This window comes from Athene cunicularia (assembly GCF_003259725.1).
Source record: "Athene cunicularia isolate RWA chromosome 3 unlocalized genomic scaffold, athCun1 chr3_part1, whole genome shotgun sequence".
Classification (NCBI taxonomy): Eukaryota; Metazoa; Chordata; class Aves; order Strigiformes; family Strigidae; genus Athene; species Athene cunicularia.
The window spans coordinates 114,366,953-114,386,979 of record NW_020799097.1 but is presented as its reverse complement, the minus strand read 5'-3'; the positions used below and the strand labels follow the sequence as shown (position 1 = coordinate 114,386,979).

General features: G+C 38.2%; 1 protein-coding gene across 1 annotated transcript in view; it reads left to right on the top strand.

The window, feature by feature from the left end:
• Positions 1–20,027, top strand: part of EFEMP1 (EGF containing fibulin extracellular matrix protein 1) — a 48,794-nt gene that overhangs the window by 24,827 nt on the left and 3,940 nt on the right. The window contains exons 5-8 of the mRNA XM_026845991.1: positions 11,332–11,454; positions 15,011–15,130; positions 17,533–17,652; positions 19,102–19,221. Coding sequence (XP_026701792.1) covers positions 11,332–11,454; positions 15,011–15,130; positions 17,533–17,652; positions 19,102–19,221 — 483 coding nt within the window. The remainder of the gene's footprint in view (positions 1–11,331; positions 11,455–15,010; positions 15,131–17,532; positions 17,653–19,101; positions 19,222–20,027) is intronic.

The window sequence follows — 20,027 nt, the reverse complement described above, 5'->3', positions numbered from 1 at the left end:
TACTTGAACTGTGCAACCTGAACATTGTGTTTTTCTATCCCAGCTCTTCCAATCCCCTCCCATCCCTAGAGTATATTTTGGACCAGATCAACTGATGTGTCTTTTTTAAGTACTATTTCCATAATTTGCTTTTGTTGGTCTATCATTCAAAAGTTGTAAAAGGCATGAAAGTGAATTTCTTTTAACCATTTCATCTTTCATTTCATGAGAAGGTAAAATATAGACCAGTGCCCACCCATTATACTTTGAAAGTAAATAAGTATTAGATACATTTCTTCACAACAAGGCATCTGTGGGTACATAAGCAACATGCTAAAAGTATCACATAACCATGGAGGAAAAATTCTGAACTAAATAATGCCTTCAAAGGCATTTCTGCAGTTGGAACAGCATCAGGAATCTGCTTATTTACGTAGGAGCTGTGGAGACTTCAGCATGTTGGTACTGCCAACTGATAGGATGATTAGCGCTAAAAACAATATCATCATTTAGATAAGCCTTCTCCTTCTGATAGCTGCTATTGAACTCGACTTGAACTTAAATGTTCTCAGCTTGGGAACTACAGTTAAAATTCCTAAAGGAGCTCATTCAGCCTGCAAAAGCTGAAGGAGACTAAGGTTTTATTGATAAAATTGGTCCCTTATATAAAATACTTTAAGTTCTTTGGTTTATATCTTAAGTCCCTTGTATTTTAAGTAGGGAAGTGTGCCCTGACAAGCTACGCATTCACTACCAAAAAAAGCCTCAGGCTATTGTATTTCAGGAGGGGGTTGGATGTCACATAGTTTATGCTCAGTGCATCGGTTGGCTCGCTGTGTTAATTCGATTTTGTTCCGTTGGTAACTAGCTGCCTTTACTGTCAGAGGGAGATGCAGACTAGGGTGGTGCCACACAGACAGAGCAGGTTTTCACCTGACTGCATCCCCCATTGCAGAACCTTTGCCAGCAACTCCCACGTGGAGATGCCTCCCTCGCTGTAGGAGACACTGTGGTTCCTCACAAGAGCAACAGTCAGATTAGGACTAAACCAGTTAAAGACATACCAACATACAAGAAAAGCAAGATTTTTTTTTCCAGGAACTGGTTTGTGTTGTCTCAGAATAAAAGTTGATTTTTTTCAAGTGTGCTCTGAAGCACACTTTTTGAGTAGAACTTTGTGTTTTCCTGTGCAGGCACCCAGCAGCTGCGGGTGTCTGCGAAAAGGCTTGCAAAGATTTAATGAGTGATTCTTCAACTTCCTAATTAAAAACCACAGTGAGTTTTTGGGCCTTTATTTCCCTAATGCTACAGGTTGTAGCAGTAATATTTTGTTCAGTCAAGCCTAGCTAAAGGAAAATGCTTATGAGGTTTCCAAGGAGAGAAATAAACAAAATGGAAATGAATAGGGAACTTGGAACTTTCAAGTGTACGTAATTAAGAAAAAAAATACATCCTTCAGATAATTCTGGAAACTATTAGGAGATATTCATAATTCATAACCAGTTGTTTGGTTTTCTTTCAAGCAAGGGGGCAGCTTTACATCAAACACTGACTAGCTTTTCCATTAACTTAAATAAACAAAACAGTATGCTTCAAGTTAAGTGAACTTTTTTTTTTCTTTTTAATAACTGGGTGAATTAGAAATAAGAACAAGACATTTACTTTCAAATAGGAAATCAGTTTGCATGCTATTTCTTCATGTTAAAAATACTTTGGAACACTCACAAAAACTATGTTAAGCTGAATTTATGGAAATGTTCCATATCAGTTTTGAAGATGATATGCCAGATGTCAGGGAGAACTCTTTCATCTGCAATAATGGAATAGTTTAAACCACCCTTGTTGTTTTTGAGTATAGTCCAAGTGTATTGGTCATCATGGGTGGGTGATCCTCTCTTAGGCAGGCATGAACCAAAAAGCACAAGTTGTTAGACCTCTAGCATAAAGTCACAAGAAAGCAACAGCAGGAAATACTCTCCTGAAAGTAAAAATAAGCTATTGCAATCTAAATAAAAACTTTACCATTATGACAACTCACATTTTGAAGCAGACTTGCAGACATGTTGCACTGAATTGTTGGATTGTAACTTGAAAGCAAGTATGGCTCCATTTATGGCCCCAGCAGAAATAAAGCCAGGCATATATATGGGAAGTTAATAGAGATCAATACAAAACATGGAATATTTTTCTTTCTGATGAGCAGGAAGACTAATAGTTAACATTGTAGTCTTCTATTGGGGAAGAAGTACTCTTCCCTTTGAGAAACTTTAAACACAAAGACATATGTCTTAACATCCATGTTCTTGTTTTATTAACACACAAGGTAGAAAAGACTATTGTTAAATGTCTTTTGGGAATAGTTTTTGTGGCCTTCTATCAGACTAACACGGTTGTCTTATTAGCCGTGGCACTTATTTATAATAATAATTTTAATTCTGGTATCACTTGAACAGTGTTTTATGCGTCACATTCATTTAATTCACTCTAGTTGCAATTGGATAATGAATGTATATCAGAACACATTCCTACAAGCTGCACTGAACCATGGCTTGTACTGGTGGGGGCCTGGAGAAGTACAGAGCACAAGACAGAACAAGTTGTAATACAGAATTAGGCTTTTTAACTGGCCATAGCGTTTCCAGCCTGGACAGCTACAGTGCAGACAGCAGAGGAGCCCAAGTCATGTTTGGGTGCTGGTTCAGGTTAAGCACCCTTACCTTGTCACCCCTAAAACGCTTTCCTGAACATAACCATTAGAAGTATTGTCTTATGTTATGATACGGAGTAGAAAAAGCACGTTCAGCTGCTTGTGGCATCTGCCTTCAAAGTCAAAAATATCTCCAAATTAGAAGCTATTTACCCTTGGCAGTGTAATTTCCAGGCTGCATGGCATACACTAGAGAAGGAAGGTAGCATCACAGATAGAGGCAAAGTAGAAGAAGAAAGGAAGTAATGAATCAATTCAAAGCTTCATTCATTTTAAATTTTTTTCCCTTTTCAGCTGCCTGCCACTCCCAAACAAACATGTGGGAGATGTTCTAGTGCTGAAAGCTATGGCTTACTCCTTTATTTTGCTATTCTATGTGATAAGTCTATTCACTTTGGACATACCAAAGACAATACATAATTGTGACAAAGTACTGCAGTCCAGACTTGATTATTACAGCTTGATCCCTCATTAACTCTGCTAATAGAAGGATGCTTTTCCTGTACCTTCATATTCATGAAGTCACTGTGCTTGGGTAAGTTCCCAAATCCATGGTAGTTGCTAACACTTTTGCAGTCCAGATACAGGAATCATACAAGAACCTGTAAGATGCACTGCATTTGATTTTTTTTTTATATATACATTAATACTTTGCATTACTTCTATTTTGTTGTGCCGTGATGTTCAAGAAGACTAAAAGACAAATCTACAAGGAACTCGCTTTGTTATACTCTCAAATTTGAGAGGGAAAATGTTTCAGCACACCAAAAGAAGTCGTGCCATTTTTCATAAAAGTCTCATTAATTTCAACATTCTACCTCACATATTTGCTTAAATGTAGGTCTTGGCTCTTACATACATTTTTCCTGTGCAAACAAGTATTTGTGCAGGTTATCTTTGCTCAACTGTGAAAACTTGTTACCAGGGCAATCAGTCCAATATACTTAACATGAAAGGGCCAAAGGAAAATTTAAAAAGGAGAGAGAAAAAACAGCAATAAAGAGAGAGTTTTTGGGCTGCTACAGAGGTGTACAGAATTATAGACGCTACCTCATGACACTACCGGATAGTGACTGCACTGTTAGAGCACAGATCTCTACATTAACAGGTTTTGCCACTCCAGAAGTGAGAGATCTCTCTAAATATGTAATCTTCTGGTACCTACTTACCTGGTATTATGTTACATATTTAGTGCTGGTATTTACCACCGCAAAGAACAGCCTCCCAACACCAATGAGTTAAAAGTTGTCTGGGCATCCAGCCCAGATGAATAACATCCCAAATGTTGAAGGAAGTAGCAAGGGAAATAGAAAAGCCTTTGACAGAAATTGTTGATAGCTTGCTAAGGCAGGGGAGGGAACCAGGGAATTTGAAGGTTGCTAATGTTGTTCCTATGTGTAAGAAAGGATCAGGGAGGATCCAGGAAACGACATAGCAGTGAGCTTGGCTTCAGTTGCAAGAACAATATAAGAAACATAAATAAGGGACAGAATACTTAATTTGGTAAAATAAAGTAAGCCCATACTGATGGTGGAGGAACTATAGTTGAATTTCTTTAAGTATTATACCTTCAGTTGGTTATTTCTGAAAAACACTAATATAAAATATCTTACAGACAGAAGGGAAGCTGACGAAGTGGAGAGAAAGTGAAAGGTCTTACAGAGTTCTGAAGTTCAGTAAATTGTTCACGATACCTGCAGTCCTATGTAGATCACTGTATGTCTGATAGCAGACTCACTGGTGCCACTGCTTACCTGGGAAGCAGTGTTTTCAGGTCAGATGAATCCTATAGAAAAATAGACCAAGTAATTTTCTGCTCTCGCTCACACTGACAACTCAAAAAATTTAAACATATTAACTAAAATATTTATCGTTTACATTCAAAACAAACGGAGTCAATGACAAGTGCAACACTGACCGGCGGAATCATTCTGAGTTTAGATTTGTGTAAATCATTCAGAACCTTGTCCATTGGTGCTGCTCAGTATGGGCAGAAATAAGAATTCAAATCCGATAAGGTCATTTTAAGAGTCACCTTTTTGATCTGGTGGGATATTCTGCTTACAGGATTGTTACAGATTAGAATAGAGAAAGCAACCTACAAACATTTTGTTACTTGTTTGAACAGATGAATACATACACAAACAAGGAGAGCACAAAGATGCTGTAGTAAATTGCAATATGTTAAAAGGCAGGGAGCAGCAAGAAGCTGAGCACCTCACAGGAGTAAGGCATACTCCAGTTAGTGAAGAATACAGTTCTCCAGCTCTGAGCACAACATACAGGTAGGAGCAGCTAGAGGAGAAAAGGTTTAAGAGGCTTGAATAAGAGGAAGGATAGATGTGGATTGCATTTTTCTCTACAAAAGTTTGAAGCACTAGTGAAATGCATCTTGTGAATTTATGTACTTCTCCTAATGATATGAAGAAAATTGCAGAGATTAAGCTGTTGCATAAGTGAGCAAGCAGCATGAGTCAGGGGGTTTGGGAAAAATGAGTCACAGCATGAAGGGAACAGAGCCAGGTTTGTAGCTCAGAAAGAGAGACTAGGAAAGAATTTTATGGATGTAGATAAGAGCCTGACAGAATGGATTGCAGTAGAGAAATAGAAAAACTAACTAGCTCTAAAAACAGGGAACCATATAGTAGATTTAAAGAAAGCTATAGCTAAAAAGCAGGTCAGGCAAAATTTTTGTACACAACTGGTGGTTGAAATATAGAGCAGGCTGCCAAAGTCAGCAATGGAAGGACATAATTGTGTAAATCACTTCAAGAGGGAGTGCGGGTACATTTTTGGAAAATGAGGGAATCACTGGGTATAGCTATTAGTGAGGCTTATGGAATTAAAACTATGAAATGCAAGTTGATTTATATTTTTAAGGAATACAGGAGTAAGCTCTGCTGCCCTCCATGGTTCTCACATTATTTCTGTAGCACCCTACAAGCTTCGAACAGTAGCCTATGCAAATCAGAACATCATCTCAAGCTGCAGATAGTTATCAATATGAAAGTCCTCTCAAATGGGCTTTCTTCACTAGCCCTGGAGATTGCTCCAAAAGGCAATATTTATATCAGAATGAGTCACTGGGGTCTAGCGGCCCATGTTTACTATAGTACAGTTGAGGATTTCCATAAACATTTCTGAAGGAGCACCTTAGGTGTAATTTAATTGAGACACCCATGTCCTCAATTGTAATGCTTCTCCCTCCACTTTTCTCTTGACTCTTTCCATCAATTTAAGGTTTTCTATAACAGTAATCATTGCAGCTTGATAGAGGACCATACTGCCTATCCCATTTTGGGAATGGTAAGGGTTGGCTGAGCACAAGCCTGCGGGAAAAACAGAATGTGAGATTGATATAATTGAAGACTGTGTCAGGATGCTTAACAGATCTGAGTTCAGACACTTAAGAGAGCCTGAATTCTGTGTTTTGCAATTCCCCAAATTCTTGACATTGAAGCTCTCTCAGTATAGCATTCTGGATGTAAACAACATATAGAAATTAAACTACTCAGTCCAAACACATTTTACAAATTTTGTTACATTTTTATAACTATTTTAAACACAAATAAATCCTGTAGTAAGTTTGCTTTTGATAGGCCTATTGAAATACTACATAAAATGACCAAGACAGAAGATAATCCAGCTCCATTTTCAACAAAGTTCGATCTGCAAAAGGATTGTTAGACACACCCAGGCTATTTCAAAGGAAATTTTCCAACTACACAGGCTGTAACTGTCCCAAGAATAACTGTCTGGGAATAAAAATCTGTGCAACATCTTAGATCAGGCTCAGAGATAGAGTGAGTTTAAGAATTAATCTATATTTCACAAGTTGCATGCATCAATAATAAAATACTATTCAGGTTGTTTAACAACTTAATAAAATATTACAGCTCTTGTTTATCTGTAGTGAACAGCACCACCTTTTCAAATGTTAGCTAAGATTAGAAAACACAAAGAAAAAAAGAAAAGGTAACATTAAAAGTGAAGATAATTTTTGTTACTGGTCACCAATATAATGTACATTGCCTACCTGGGTGAACATATATATGTAAAACATCTAGAAATAAAATGTAAATAAAGTTGATGAGGAATGATTTGAGGGTGTTCCCAGGTATATCTTACAAGGTACTGGCTTAAGGTAGACGCTTCGGCTATGGCATCAGTTGCTGAAACACTTATGGAAACAAACTTTATCATGATGACACTAGATTTGGAAAAGAGGATGCAGAGGAAAGATGCTCAAGAATGAGCTTGTAAAAGCCCATTATTTTCTTTCTAGATCTGTTTCTTATACTGCACTCATCACTGTGGTATCTTGAGTGCTTTCCAGTAGTGCATTAAGCAACATGACAAACATCTGTCACATGTTTGTTCTCTCACCCTCTCCCCAGAGAGACAAGTGTGTGCAATGGAGTGTCTTGTTTTAATTTTTTTAATTATTATAAATACACACGCACGTAACACACATTATTAAACATTCATGCTAGAGAAGAAAGGTCAGACAAATTTATCTTGCTCTTCAGATTAAAGCTGGTGAACCCTGTGATGTTCCTGTAGGAACAGCCCCAGGTTGCTGTGTCTTCACAGACACCAAATCAATCTAGTCATGGGTATCTGTAGCTGGCAAAAGCCAGAAGTGTGGATTCCCAATACCCACCATTTACTGTGCACACTTAAGTTTAGCTATTTTGTCAAGAAAGAGCAAATAGAACAAGATGGTAGAATTTAAGGAAAAAAATGTGCTTTGGATAACCACCATCTAATCCCCGTATTGTTGCATTTGATATCGACTAAAAGCAGGAATTTATGCAGCTCCCCAATCACAATCACAGAATCAGAGGGCACTGAGTAAGTTATGATAAACAAGCTAGGAATCTAATGGATTGGAAAAGTCTGATTTAAAGTGGAAGATGTAGTTCTTGGAATAATGGAATGAAGACCTGGGAGTTACTGATTTCCATACAGAGGAGACATAGGTGGGAAAACAATCTGGAAGCTCTGGAAGCCAGACCCTAAACACTTGCAGATAGATAGTCTACCCCTTCAAGAAGCATGAACACTTAAGTGGGAATCCCAGATCAATACTGGCACCACCAGGGTAAGATTATGCTTTTTCACATGGGGAGAGCATTGTGTGTGTGTATTGGTAGGTAACTCTACCTCTGCCACCTCAGAGAAAAACGGAGCCCATCTGCCTTATCCCAAAGAGACCTCCAGCACTGATGTTGCTTCCTTCCAATGCCTTCACTCCTCTATTGCTCCAATAACTCTCAGGACAGTCAGAAAAAAAAATACTCTAATGGAGGATAATTCAAGGCACCTTGAGACATATAGGCCACCTCTCGATGACTGTGTTCGGTTTTGGGCCCCTCACTCCAAACAGGCCATTGAATGACTCAAGTGTGTCCAGAGAAGGGCAGCAGAGCTGGTGCAGGGTCTGGAGCACAGGTCTGATGGGGAGCGGCTGAGGGAATGGGGGGGGGTTAGTCTGGAGAAGAGGAGGCTGAGGGGAGACCTCATGGCCCTCTACAACTCCCTGAAAGGAGGGTGCAGAGAAGAGGGATGAGTCTCTTGAACCAAGTAACAAGCAACAGGACGAGGTAATGGCCTCAAGCTGCACCACAGAAGGTTTAGACTAGATATTAGGAAGCATTTCTATACAGAAGGGGTTGTTAGGTGTTGGAATGGGCTGCCCAGGGAGGTGGTGGAGTCCCCATCTCCAGAGGGGTTTAAGAGTAGGGATGACATAGCACTGAGGCATCTGGTGTAGTTGGGAACTGTCAGTGTTAGGTTAATGGTTGGACTAGATGATCTTCAAGGTCTTTTCCAACCTAGAGTATTCTGTGATTCTGTAAGTGCCAAGAAGTTGAAAACTTCTCTTTGGACCTTGAAGGCACAGATGCAGAGATCTGTGCAGCAGCATCTCATTGCAAAATCCACCAGTGCTTCCTTCCATACTCCACAAGGGCTGGGCTGCTTCTGGTATCACACCAATACAATTCAAATTTGGCACTGCTTTTGGCACTGAGATCTTCCAATCACTTCCTCACCCTTGTATCACTCAAAACAGTAGACATGTCTGTAATCACAGAAATACTAGAGATTTCAGAACTGAATGTTCCCGCACAGAAACCTTTCTAGCCACCTTGTTCTCCTCCCACAATATTTCCCTTAAAGCACTTAAATGTGATATTTAGGCCATCAGCTTTCCTCTGAAATTACTGATTTCTTTGCATAGATGTGAGCAGAACACTCCAAGCATGGCAGCCTACTGCCCTTCTCCAGTGAGGGACAGAGGCTGCTCTCCTGTTCACCTTCACTTCCCACCTTAGGCAGTTCAGTGAAGTCCACCAGAAAAACAATAGCATTGGAGTTTTCAAAGACCTGCCATCAATGCTTTATTCCCTGGCTTGCCTAGGGACTCACATCTCGACAAAAGCCATGCAGTAAAGACAGTCAAGATAGCAAAAAGTAAGACAATGCAGAGTAACAACCCTAAGAAAGCTCTGCTGAAGCCTGCCAACAATATGCTACATACCGATATATGTTTTCATGACATGTAGAAGACAGACAGGACATACAATCACAGCCACTACGCAACACAGTGCGGGATCCTACCTTGAGTAAGAAGCTTAGGAGAGCTCCAAAGGATTCCTTGAAACAAGTCTCAGGGAAAAGGTTATTCTTATAACCATGCATATCTTTTTGGCCATCACATCAAATCCTCCAAGAGTTTCCAAATGAGGAGGCAGCTAGCAGTCAAAACACTACTTTTGAATAACGGTTTTTTTTCCAAACTGAACTCACCCTTGGGAAAAATGAAAGTCCCCGAGTGCACGAGTCAATCTAGTTTGCTTCATTTTAGCTTCTTATGCCATCAAAATTAAGCTAAATGGAAATCAAGCCACAGATGCAAATGGCAACATAAGGACCTAATGCATTTTGACTAATCCATCTTAAAACATAGCTCACGTTAAGTTGACTCATATATGAAGTTCCTCAAGATCAGATAAACTTTTTGTTCCAGCACACTCTGCAACAAAAAGGATTTGAACTGTACGAGGACTATAGCCATTTTATTTTCAAGTTTTGTAGAAACTAGAAGTATATACAAAGCCCAGTGAAGTGCCTGCAAAGACTTGCATTGGACTCCACTGTGCTTTGGCTCCAGCAGTTAATGATGTGTCAGGTTGGTATGAGGCAGCCAGCTATAGTCTCTGAAAGTCTTTACACCTGAGAATGTGCTTTTCAGCTGTCAGTACAGAACAATGCAGTCGGCAAGTCCTGCGTCAACACGGCAGCTTTAGGACTGGTATTAGGCAGAAATGCAAAGAGCGGGCTAACATAAAAGGACTTTATTTTTCCTGTCAGATAAAGAGAAGATATACATAAAATATTTGGGTATTTGGGGAAAGTGCAAACACTGAGAATTAATTCAAACTGTTGATGGTTTATTTTTTATTGAATCTTGTGGTCAAAATTGTTTTCATTTGCTATGAGAAAGAATCCATCATTTTTTCCAAAGCACCACCCAGAATCTGCCACTGGTGATGTTCTAACGTCCCCAGTGCCTATACAAATAGAGAGGTCAGCTGAGATTTGTAAACTAGAGATCATAAGTTTTAAGGAATTTGTTTATTCAGCCTAGAGTCTCCAAATTGTGTACAATGCCAAAATTAAAAAGTCTTTTCACTGTACTGTGTCAGGTTACAATAAAAAGCTCTCCAACATTTTGGATGTTCAGATGAGAAAGCAAATTGTAATTCCATTTTAAGCCACCTATTTGTCAGCACATGCAGTTTAATTATAATTAAGTACCTCCAGCAGTTATAGTGAAGAGGCAAAAACAAAATGTTGGGTTTATACTTGTATAAACCTGCATTTAGTGTGAACTAAAAGCTGCCTGAATTACACTGAAAAGTATCAGTCTAGCATTTTCATTTTTAGCTGTGCTGTTCAAATCCAAACATACGTAAACTGTTTCCAAAGGCTTCAACAGATTGATTGAATTAGAGGAAACTTTCATGGGAATGACAAGAGGCAGATCTCTTCCTGATGAGAAGGCCACTACATACCAAGTTCCAAGTCCCTGTCCAAAGTATGGAGCACGGGAACCATGCAAAAGAGATCACTTATGTCTTTTTAGTATCAGCAGAACAACATCTTTTTAACTCATCTCATTCCTGAGAAAGGGCTAAACTATGTTTGCTGAAATTTTCCAGAGTAATTCAGCATGCAACAAACAAACAGCATAGAAAATAACTAAACAAAAGAGGCAAATGGTTGAAATATGATAAAGTTGCAAGAAGTTTACTAAAAGTTTTATAGTGATAAGTACAAAATATTAATGGTATTTATACAAATACCATTAATGGTATTTATACAAATAAGATATATCTGTTGTTAAAAATAACCATATCTAAAAATATTTCCAGATGCAGTATATTAGAGTTACAAGCTATTAGAAAGCTAACAGCATTTTATGTCCTGCAAATGGAGTAAGCATTGACATGACATCTTTGGAGTATTTTTGAATTTTGCTGCCTTTGGTGACAGGTAGCTTGAAGATGCATAAAACATTTCAACGGGTCAAATAAGTAAACTTTATGACTAATATTGCATTTGCTTTTTTAATAAAGATATAGATGAATGTGCAACTGGAACCCATAATTGTAGAGCTGACCAAGTATGTGTCAATTTAAGAGGGTCCTTCAGCTGCCAGTGTCCTCCAGGCTATCAGAAACGAGGGGACCAATGCGTTGGTAAGTGTTGCTCCGGACTAAATTATTCTGTTTTGTTATCTACAGTGACAAACTTCATATTGAATACAAAGTGTGTAGGTATGTGTACCATAAAAATCACTATGTAACTTTGAAATGCAATGGAATAATCATTTTATCACAATAATTCATCACTAAAACATGGACCTGGAAACTTTTAAGTAGAATCAACACTTGGAGTCGAACTTCACAAGATTAATTTTCCTAACAGTTACCGTTGTGTTTATTGTTTGTATTGGGGTATTGCCTAATGTCCCAGATAGAGTCGTAAGTCTACGATAGCAGCAAACCTAAAGCGTGTCTTTCCACTGACCTCAGTGAGACTTGACTCCAGATCTGTAGGACAGAGCACTACCTTCACACAGACCTAATCCCTGCTCTGCAGAGCCCCCCTTGCACTGTGTTTTATGAGGATAAATGAAAGAGATGGAAACTCTGAATGCAGGTATATGATATTTGCAACTTGTAAACCCCTACGCTTTATTCTTTGTGCCAAAATAAACTATCAGCACCCTTGGGACCTATACAAGTATAGCATTAAATTCAATCCAAGTGCAGCGTAAACACTGCATCTTTCCTATTCCATCCTCTTTTGGGGACATTATGGAGCAGTGCCATTACTCTGTTCCTGCAGTCTTCTTTCAGCCTGTACTTAACACCTCTTTAATCGTGATTTCAATGGATGAATTGCTTTTATAGGCACTTCAGCCTTAAGCCTTAGGTTTGTCAGAGATAAAAATGACTATGAAATAAGAGAATTTAATATATACATCATGAGGTGATATAAGAAGTGGTTTTGAATAAGACACAAGACTGGTTTCATGAAGCATAGGAGAAAAGCATTTGTTTGGGGTTTTTTCTCCTTAGCAGAAGAGGAACAACAGCACTTCAGGTTCTCCTCTTTGTGTTAGAGATCCTGCATTTGGAAGTGTTTAAGAACTTAATTTTCATCTCTTTCAAAAAGTCTTGCAAAGGCTGTAGGTAGTCACTGCATCACAAGAGCTGCAGGAAGGAAACTGGGGAAATTTCAGTACATGTCTAGACTAACTTAAATTTCTGGGCATGGCTCTCTTTAGGGTTCTGAGCCAAGGGCTGCAGAAATCGACAAAAAAATCCTTATCTCTTTCCCAAAAGATGTGGGTCAAACCCTGAACTGACAAATTTATATAAATGCAGAGGTAGCTGATTTCTCTCAGTTTTCTGTGCAAGAGTAGGATGAGTAGTTTGGAATGTAGGTAGAGAAATTGTTTTGACAGGTCATTGATTTTTATTTTTTTAGTAGCTGGGCTTTATCTAGATTTTTTTAGAGCAGATAAAGTATATTACTGCTCTGCAATAGCACTTCTAATGTCAAGACCTACAGTACTACCTGAAAGTCTCATGGAATACTTACTACAGCCTCCAAAGTAAAGCAGAATGATGCACTCTTATATCTACATATGAATACATTTATGCATCTAAATCTACACATGAAGATGTCTGGAAAGTGAAATTTCCCTTCTCCTATTTAGGTCAAAACCAAGAATAACACCTGTGTTACATATTATACACTGACCTAAATTATAAGTACATCCCTACACTTAGTACTGTCAGCATTTCAGAATAAAGCCTGTCTTTGGGGATTTTTTAACAATTTAGCCAGAAAATGTTCTTGGGGCCAGATCTTGATAGAGGTTCTCCATATGGGAGGAAATGTTTCTCAAATTTGAAAGAAATTTTTCCAGACTATTTTGGCTTCAAGGTAGAGGGAGAAAAGGACTCATTTCTAACAATTGATTGATTTTAGATTCACAAATCATTACTGTCTTTCTGAGAACTTTTTTTCCTTGTTCACATTTTGCAAAATTAGTCTTTTCTGAAACATGAGACTGCAGCATTACTTCAAACAGAAGATTTGGCTGAATTGATTAGATAATGCTTAGCCCTTAGATCTACATGGACCTAGTGTGCCTAATTCCACTGAATTAAGAGTCAGATCCTGGAGGCATTTTTGGTCATAAGTGCAGTGCCTAAACAGCAAAGCATTACTCACGTGTCTACATTGTATAATCAGATCTTCAAACAGCAATTTGTAAGAGCTTAGTTCACTAAAGGCAAGGATGGACGAGATCTACTGTGCCTCCTAATTTATTCCATTTCTACTTCCAAATTTCTCTCTGCAACAAAAGAGTTACAGCGACAATCACTACTGTACAGATAGCCAGGAATTTTCCAGCATAAGGCTTTTCATTCAGAACCATCCAAAATACCAACTGCTAAATTTAGTCCCAAACAGTGACTGCAAATTTGACAAAGCAAGGGTTAACTTTTAAATATTTTTTTTCACTTGATATTAAAACAAACACTTTCCTCATTATAACAAAAAAAAAAGTCTTGGCCTCCTTTTAAACACATCTACGGTGGAAACAGCTGGAGATAGGAAACTCAAGATCTGGCATGGATATGGGAAGTGCCTTTCTTTGTTCCAGTGAAAACTGGTCTTATTTTTCTGAGCATTGAGGCTTTGAAATCTCACATTGTGTACATGCACAGAACATGGCATGGATTTCTTCACCAAGCTCAAGCAGACCACAGCTAAAGACTGGTGCTGCACATACACGCACAATCAGCATAATAAAAAAAAAAGTTTTTCAGACAAAACCAGAAGCAGTATCTCCTCCAGAATGCAAGGAAACATTTTAAAACGCAGAGAGGTAAAAGGGGCTGTTGCACATTTCGTGTGGTTTGCAGGTGAAAACCCTGCTCCAATGCACATTAGGAATGCTGAAACTTGGAAAGACAGCCTGCTCCACCTCAAAACCAGGGCTAATCTGCGAGAGTCTGTGGGAAGTTAATACTGCCTGAAGTAGCACCAGCTTCAGCCAGCCTGATCACCTTCTGTGGCACCAGAGAGCACAGGCAGAAGGTGCTAGTGCTGCTCTATGGGAACCAACGCAGGAGAGGCGGGGGGGAACGGGAGCAGTGACAGCCCCTTGGGGGAGCAAACCAGTTTCTGGGGATCCCTGCAGAAGCACAACCACCTGTTTCCTTTTCAAGGCCCATTAATCTTCAATCCTCGCTGTTCCCCTGTACTTGCACAGAAAGTTTGGTCTCTTCCTAATGGAGCTAAAAAGATTTAGTACATGCCAAGAGAGCTGCATCCAAATTTTTGGAAAAACAAGAGCTACAAGCCACGTTCACTGTGTTGGTCAGCATTACGACTGATCAGGAGAAATCTTGGTTGAATAGCAGAACATTCTGGGGTTTACCTATACAAAATAAACAAGACTAAGCGGTACTGTGGAACTGAATAAAATATGAAGTTGGAATGGGCATTGATCTCAGTGTCTAGAAGACAATCAGCATACAACAGGTTTTTACAAAAGTTGAAGTGTATTCCAGTTAGCATCCATACAAGCAGTACCTAGCTCCCATTAGCTCTTTTTCCCCCCTGCTTTTAATCAAGTGCAATTTACTTTACAGTCTATCTAGACACAAGACAGCAACCGTGAAGCACCATGATTGAATTTTAACTAATTTCTCTTTTTTGTTAACTCAGACATTGATGAATGCACCCTGCCTCCATACTGCCACCATCGATGTGTGAACACCCCCGGTTCCTATTACTGCCAGTGCAATGCTGGTTTCCAGTTAGCATCCAACAACCACACCTGCGTAGGTAAGAACTTCTCTGTACATACTTACACATGACCTCACCCAATCTAGAGACAAATACTGACACATGACTTGCCACAGCAGAAATTTTAAGTATCTTCATGCCATCTTAAAGGAAATAAATACCAACCAGTAAGACATACTTGTTGCTGTACTGAGAGTCTTGCCTGCAAGTGATCCAAGAAGTACAGGAGGGTTAGAGAGAAAATTAGAGCCTTATTGAAAACCTTCTACTTCTTTGGCATATCAGGTTTCAGAGGAGCATCTAGTTTGGTAACTGGAATGCTGGAGGCTTATATTCATTATTTAACCTTAGATTTAATTATTCTCTCAGTTCTGATGGATCACTTTGCATTATCATTGGCTTTCGTGATACTGTTCCCAGTTAATGCAACACAAAGGCTGGAACTGGAAACCAGGGGAAGCAGTACTAACTCCACAGTTAAGTGTAATTATCCTTAACACATGATAAACATTGTGAGGAAAGAAAGGATAAATGTCACATTTGAATATCTGGAAAATACTATTTAAAGTGAAAATGAGGGTCAGTAAGGAGGAGTGACCCTTTAGAAGTGATCATCCCCTTAGAAGTAAACACTAAGGGAAGCCCTGTGGTAAAACTGAAGATTGCTGCTAAGTTTGAAATTTTAAGTTGTGTTCTAGAAGAATTAGAACAATAAGAAAAAGATAACTATGCCTGCTGAAACGCAGAGAAAATGGCCATGAAAAAAAAAAATATTTTCGATGTAGATTGCAAATGGAGATCAGAAGTTCTTTACGGCTATAGTTTTTATAGATGTGAAATCTGTATTATAGACATATTTTTATATATATATAAAAATCCATTGGAGTTTTCCAGCTTCTGCCATTACTTCCACTCATTGCCATATCCTATCAAATACCCCAGCACACTACATAGCACTGAAGAGAAGAATTTCTTGGTTTTCATCAAATGATAGTATAAAAAACTACAGATGGACACAACATAACTGTGTGAGAGAACTTGTCACTTACTTGACCCTTTCCATGGTTCAAATGCAAGGTGTATTATTTCAATTACACTCACAAATCTATGACAGCTCCAAGCTTGTTAGGTGCTTCACCAACCCTTCTCTGACTTGCTGGCCTCCCAGCCTAATAAGGGATACTCCCACCAGGAAAGGTGAAGTAAATCTTATGGAAATTTGTAAATTAATGGTTGCTGCATGAAGACAGACTTTCACATCTGCAACAGTCATCTGGCAGAAGTGATACTTGACAGCTGTACCAATTACATGTGTGTTACAACTTTTGCATATATTGAAAGTGGGTCAGCATTTCTGGGAAGGAAAACAAACAGAATCCTGGCTTGGGCTAGCTCATTATTCCTTCTGGTAGCATTGTCATGATGGACATTAATTGCACTATTGCCAGAAATTAACTAAAAGGAAGAAGAAAAAAAAACCTTTGTGATCATTTTTCCTCTATTACCATTCATTTTCAGGACTAGAAGGTTCATCATATAGAGAGTTAACATCCTCCTCATTGGTTTAGTTTTTGTGAATGCCTAGTCTTAGTTATCTTTTTCAGGTTTTAGTTTTATCTGTAAATGACTGTTTCTGACATTTATAAGCATTTGCAAAAGCCAGGAACTCAAGGGGTTTTTGTTCAAATGTAGCTTTCTACTAATGGTTATATCTGATAAGCACACATATAAACGGAAAACATGCAGGGGAGGAATACAAGGGAAAATACACTAAAACCTACAGAGTGAATGACAGAGGAGCAGCAGTTGGTCAACAGCCTATGAAAAACAAGTGTTCTAGATTTCAGAGGTGATTTCAGTAATATCAACTTCCCATTAAAAATTGCTTCTCTTTTCATACCACAGTGTTCTCACATGTGTTCTTAGGACGGGCACATTATGGGAAAAATCTAGCACAGAAACACACTTTCCCCCAGTATTGTCTAGGCCTTAAAGCATTGCAAAACTGCTGGCCTCAAAGGCTCATGCTATAATTGTAATGGAATTTAAAAAAAACAAATTTTAAAAATAATGAATAGCTCAAATCTTAACCACTGCATGCTGAGAGGTCTTATCAGTATGTGTTCTTTATATCAATTATTTATAGAGACTTGGCATTTCTTACCTGAAAAAAAGACGCTGGAATGTGGAGTTTAATAGTCACACTAAACATTTTTGGAAGAATTCATCACACATTGGAATAACTCTCATTCCTGGAAAAGTACTCTTTTTTCTACATAGAATGTAAAGCATAGATCTGACATCATTCCAGAGACTGAAGATCTGTATTGATATAGTCAGCTGAGCTTCTGCTAAGCAATAGACCCAGACTAAGGACTAATCCACTTAATCAGCCTAATTACCAACTACACAAGATAAAGATCTGTAATTTTTCCTTTCAGACATAAACGAATGCGATGCCAATAACCCATGTGCACAACAGTGTTACAATATACTGGGTTCATTCATCTGTCAGTGTAACCCAGGATTTGAGTTAAGCAGTGACAGAATCAACTGTGAAGGTAAGCAAGTTTTTTGTCTTGGAAGAGCGATTTTTTTTTTTTTTTTTTTTTTTTTTTTTTTTGATTATTTTTCCAGAAGTCTTTCTGTGAGCTAACAGATATAATTCAAGTGGAGCCATGCTGTGGGTGCAGTTTGTAGCCAAAACCCTCAAGACATTTATGTTTTATGTTGCAAATGTGCTTGCTAATACACACCTTAGTAGCTGCAGCTGCATTCAGGTACATGCAGATATGGGTATCTCTCTTTAACAGTAAGTGCAAAAGAGGACAGACATTGCTACAGTTCAGATCACAGCTGGGAAGAATAAGGCTGCTGAATACTTATTTCAAACTCACTTGAATTGTGTGTGGTCTAATGCTGATGACCATTAAATGAATCGGAAAGGAATGCAAACCAAAAACAAGTGCAATTTTTATGTGTTGTTAGGCTCCTCTGAAAATAAAACCTCAAATTTTTGATTTTAAGGAAGCGACAATTGTGCTTTTGAGGTGCTTTCAAGCCTGTGTATACAAACAGCATGTCTCCTGATGATTATACAATCAACACTTTATTTCCTCTGCCAGAGTCTCCACAGGGGTCCTCTAATCTCTTTTTGGACACATGATGATCTCACCCTTAAAGCCCATATCCTTTCTACCAGTCTTTGAGCCAAAGAGGTCTTTTTGGTTTACCACTGCCCTCCTAAACAAGCCAGCAGAGCTATTACAGATGCTCCCTCTCCAAACTTCTTAAACTAATCCTACTTGCAAGTGAACAGAACAGGGAGCAGCAACTATGCAGCCTCCAAGGACATAAAATCAAGAGTTGGGCTCAAGCCTCAGAGGTAGTAGGAGGGAGTTATGCTGTTTTCCAAGCCATTCCCTAGTTTTGATAGGTTTAATTTAATTTCTGGTTAATGGCATATACTGTTAAATTCTGTTTCACACTGCAGTTCCCTAGCAAGGGACTACTGGTTACACAAGGATTAAAAAAGCAAAAGGCAGTGGTATACACTGAATACTATTTGAATACAGAAAAGAGGCCTTCCCCTCTTTTCCAAAGAGCTATTCCATTAGTGTCGGGCACAAATACAAAGGCAGTATATTTGCTTTACTAACTAATTTTACATCTGTGGTTTTTGTGAAAGCGATCATATTTTGCAATACTACAAGTAGAAATGCTTTCAAGAATTATTTTCCTAAACTTGTTCTTGTCTAATTTAGCTTCTGCTTTCTCAAATATAAAGTTTTCATTTTGAAAGATTATTGACAGAACACAAGTAGAATTAACTCTTCTGTTTGCAACTTTCAGGTGTTAAGCAGTACATTTCAGTTGTTTGATAACGTGTTCTTTTTAGACAGAATTCTTTTTTTTTTTCCTGTTAGAAACAACATTTAGCTATTATATTTAGTTCTGTAACAAGGTAGATATTAAAAAAAAGTAACTGGAAGCTCTTCTGCTCTCTGCAGACACTGATGAATGCAGAACCTCAAGTTATATATGTCAGTATCAATGTGTCAATGAACCAGGAAAATTCTCATGTGTCTGCCCTGAAGGATACCAAGTAGTAGGAGGCAGAACATGTCAAGGTAAGTGCCCTCATCTTAGCAGTCTCAATACTGAATTATTAAGAGCAAACATTCTTAGTCTGGCCAGAAATAGTGTTATCTATATATTTCTATTTCATGTCAGGATTACCATTATGTTGGCAAAAGATACACTGATAAAGCATTTGGTGATTAATTGCATCTCTCATATTAATTCCTATTTGATTCCTTCAGCTCAAACTTTAAGTCCTTCGGATTCCTAGGACAAAATTTCATTTTTTTCAACCCTCGGGTAAAACTTGTCTTGAATGTCTAGGTAGTGAGTCTAATTTTCAGAGAGAAGTATTTCTGAAAAAATTCAGGCCATTTTTTACAGACACTAAAAATGGCTTTATATCTTGTTTCATTTCATAGAGATTCCAAAATCAAACCACAGTAAAAATGAAAGATATTTTTCTTCTGATAACAGGAGAAAAACATGCAAGACTTGAGCAGCTTAGATAATTTGGGTTTAGAAAAATAAATGTTCTGGTCAGGTGCCACCAAATCAGAATTTTAAAGTTTATGGGTTTTCCTCATCAGTGCTAAATGGCTCTGCAATTTATTAAAGAATATTGCAGAATAACATATGTGCAAGAACCATTGCTTCTGTAATCCAGAACCCAATTTAACAGTCATTATTTTTAGAAATAAATAGGTGTGCTAATAACTGGCAGAAAGGATGAGGAAGCAACTCGGTTTTATTTAATTTTTTCTTAAATCCAGATTAATTTCTTTCCCTTCTTAAGAACAGCAGCTGGTACTGAAATATTGTGGGGTAGTTTGACCACCTAAAAACCTGTTTGTGC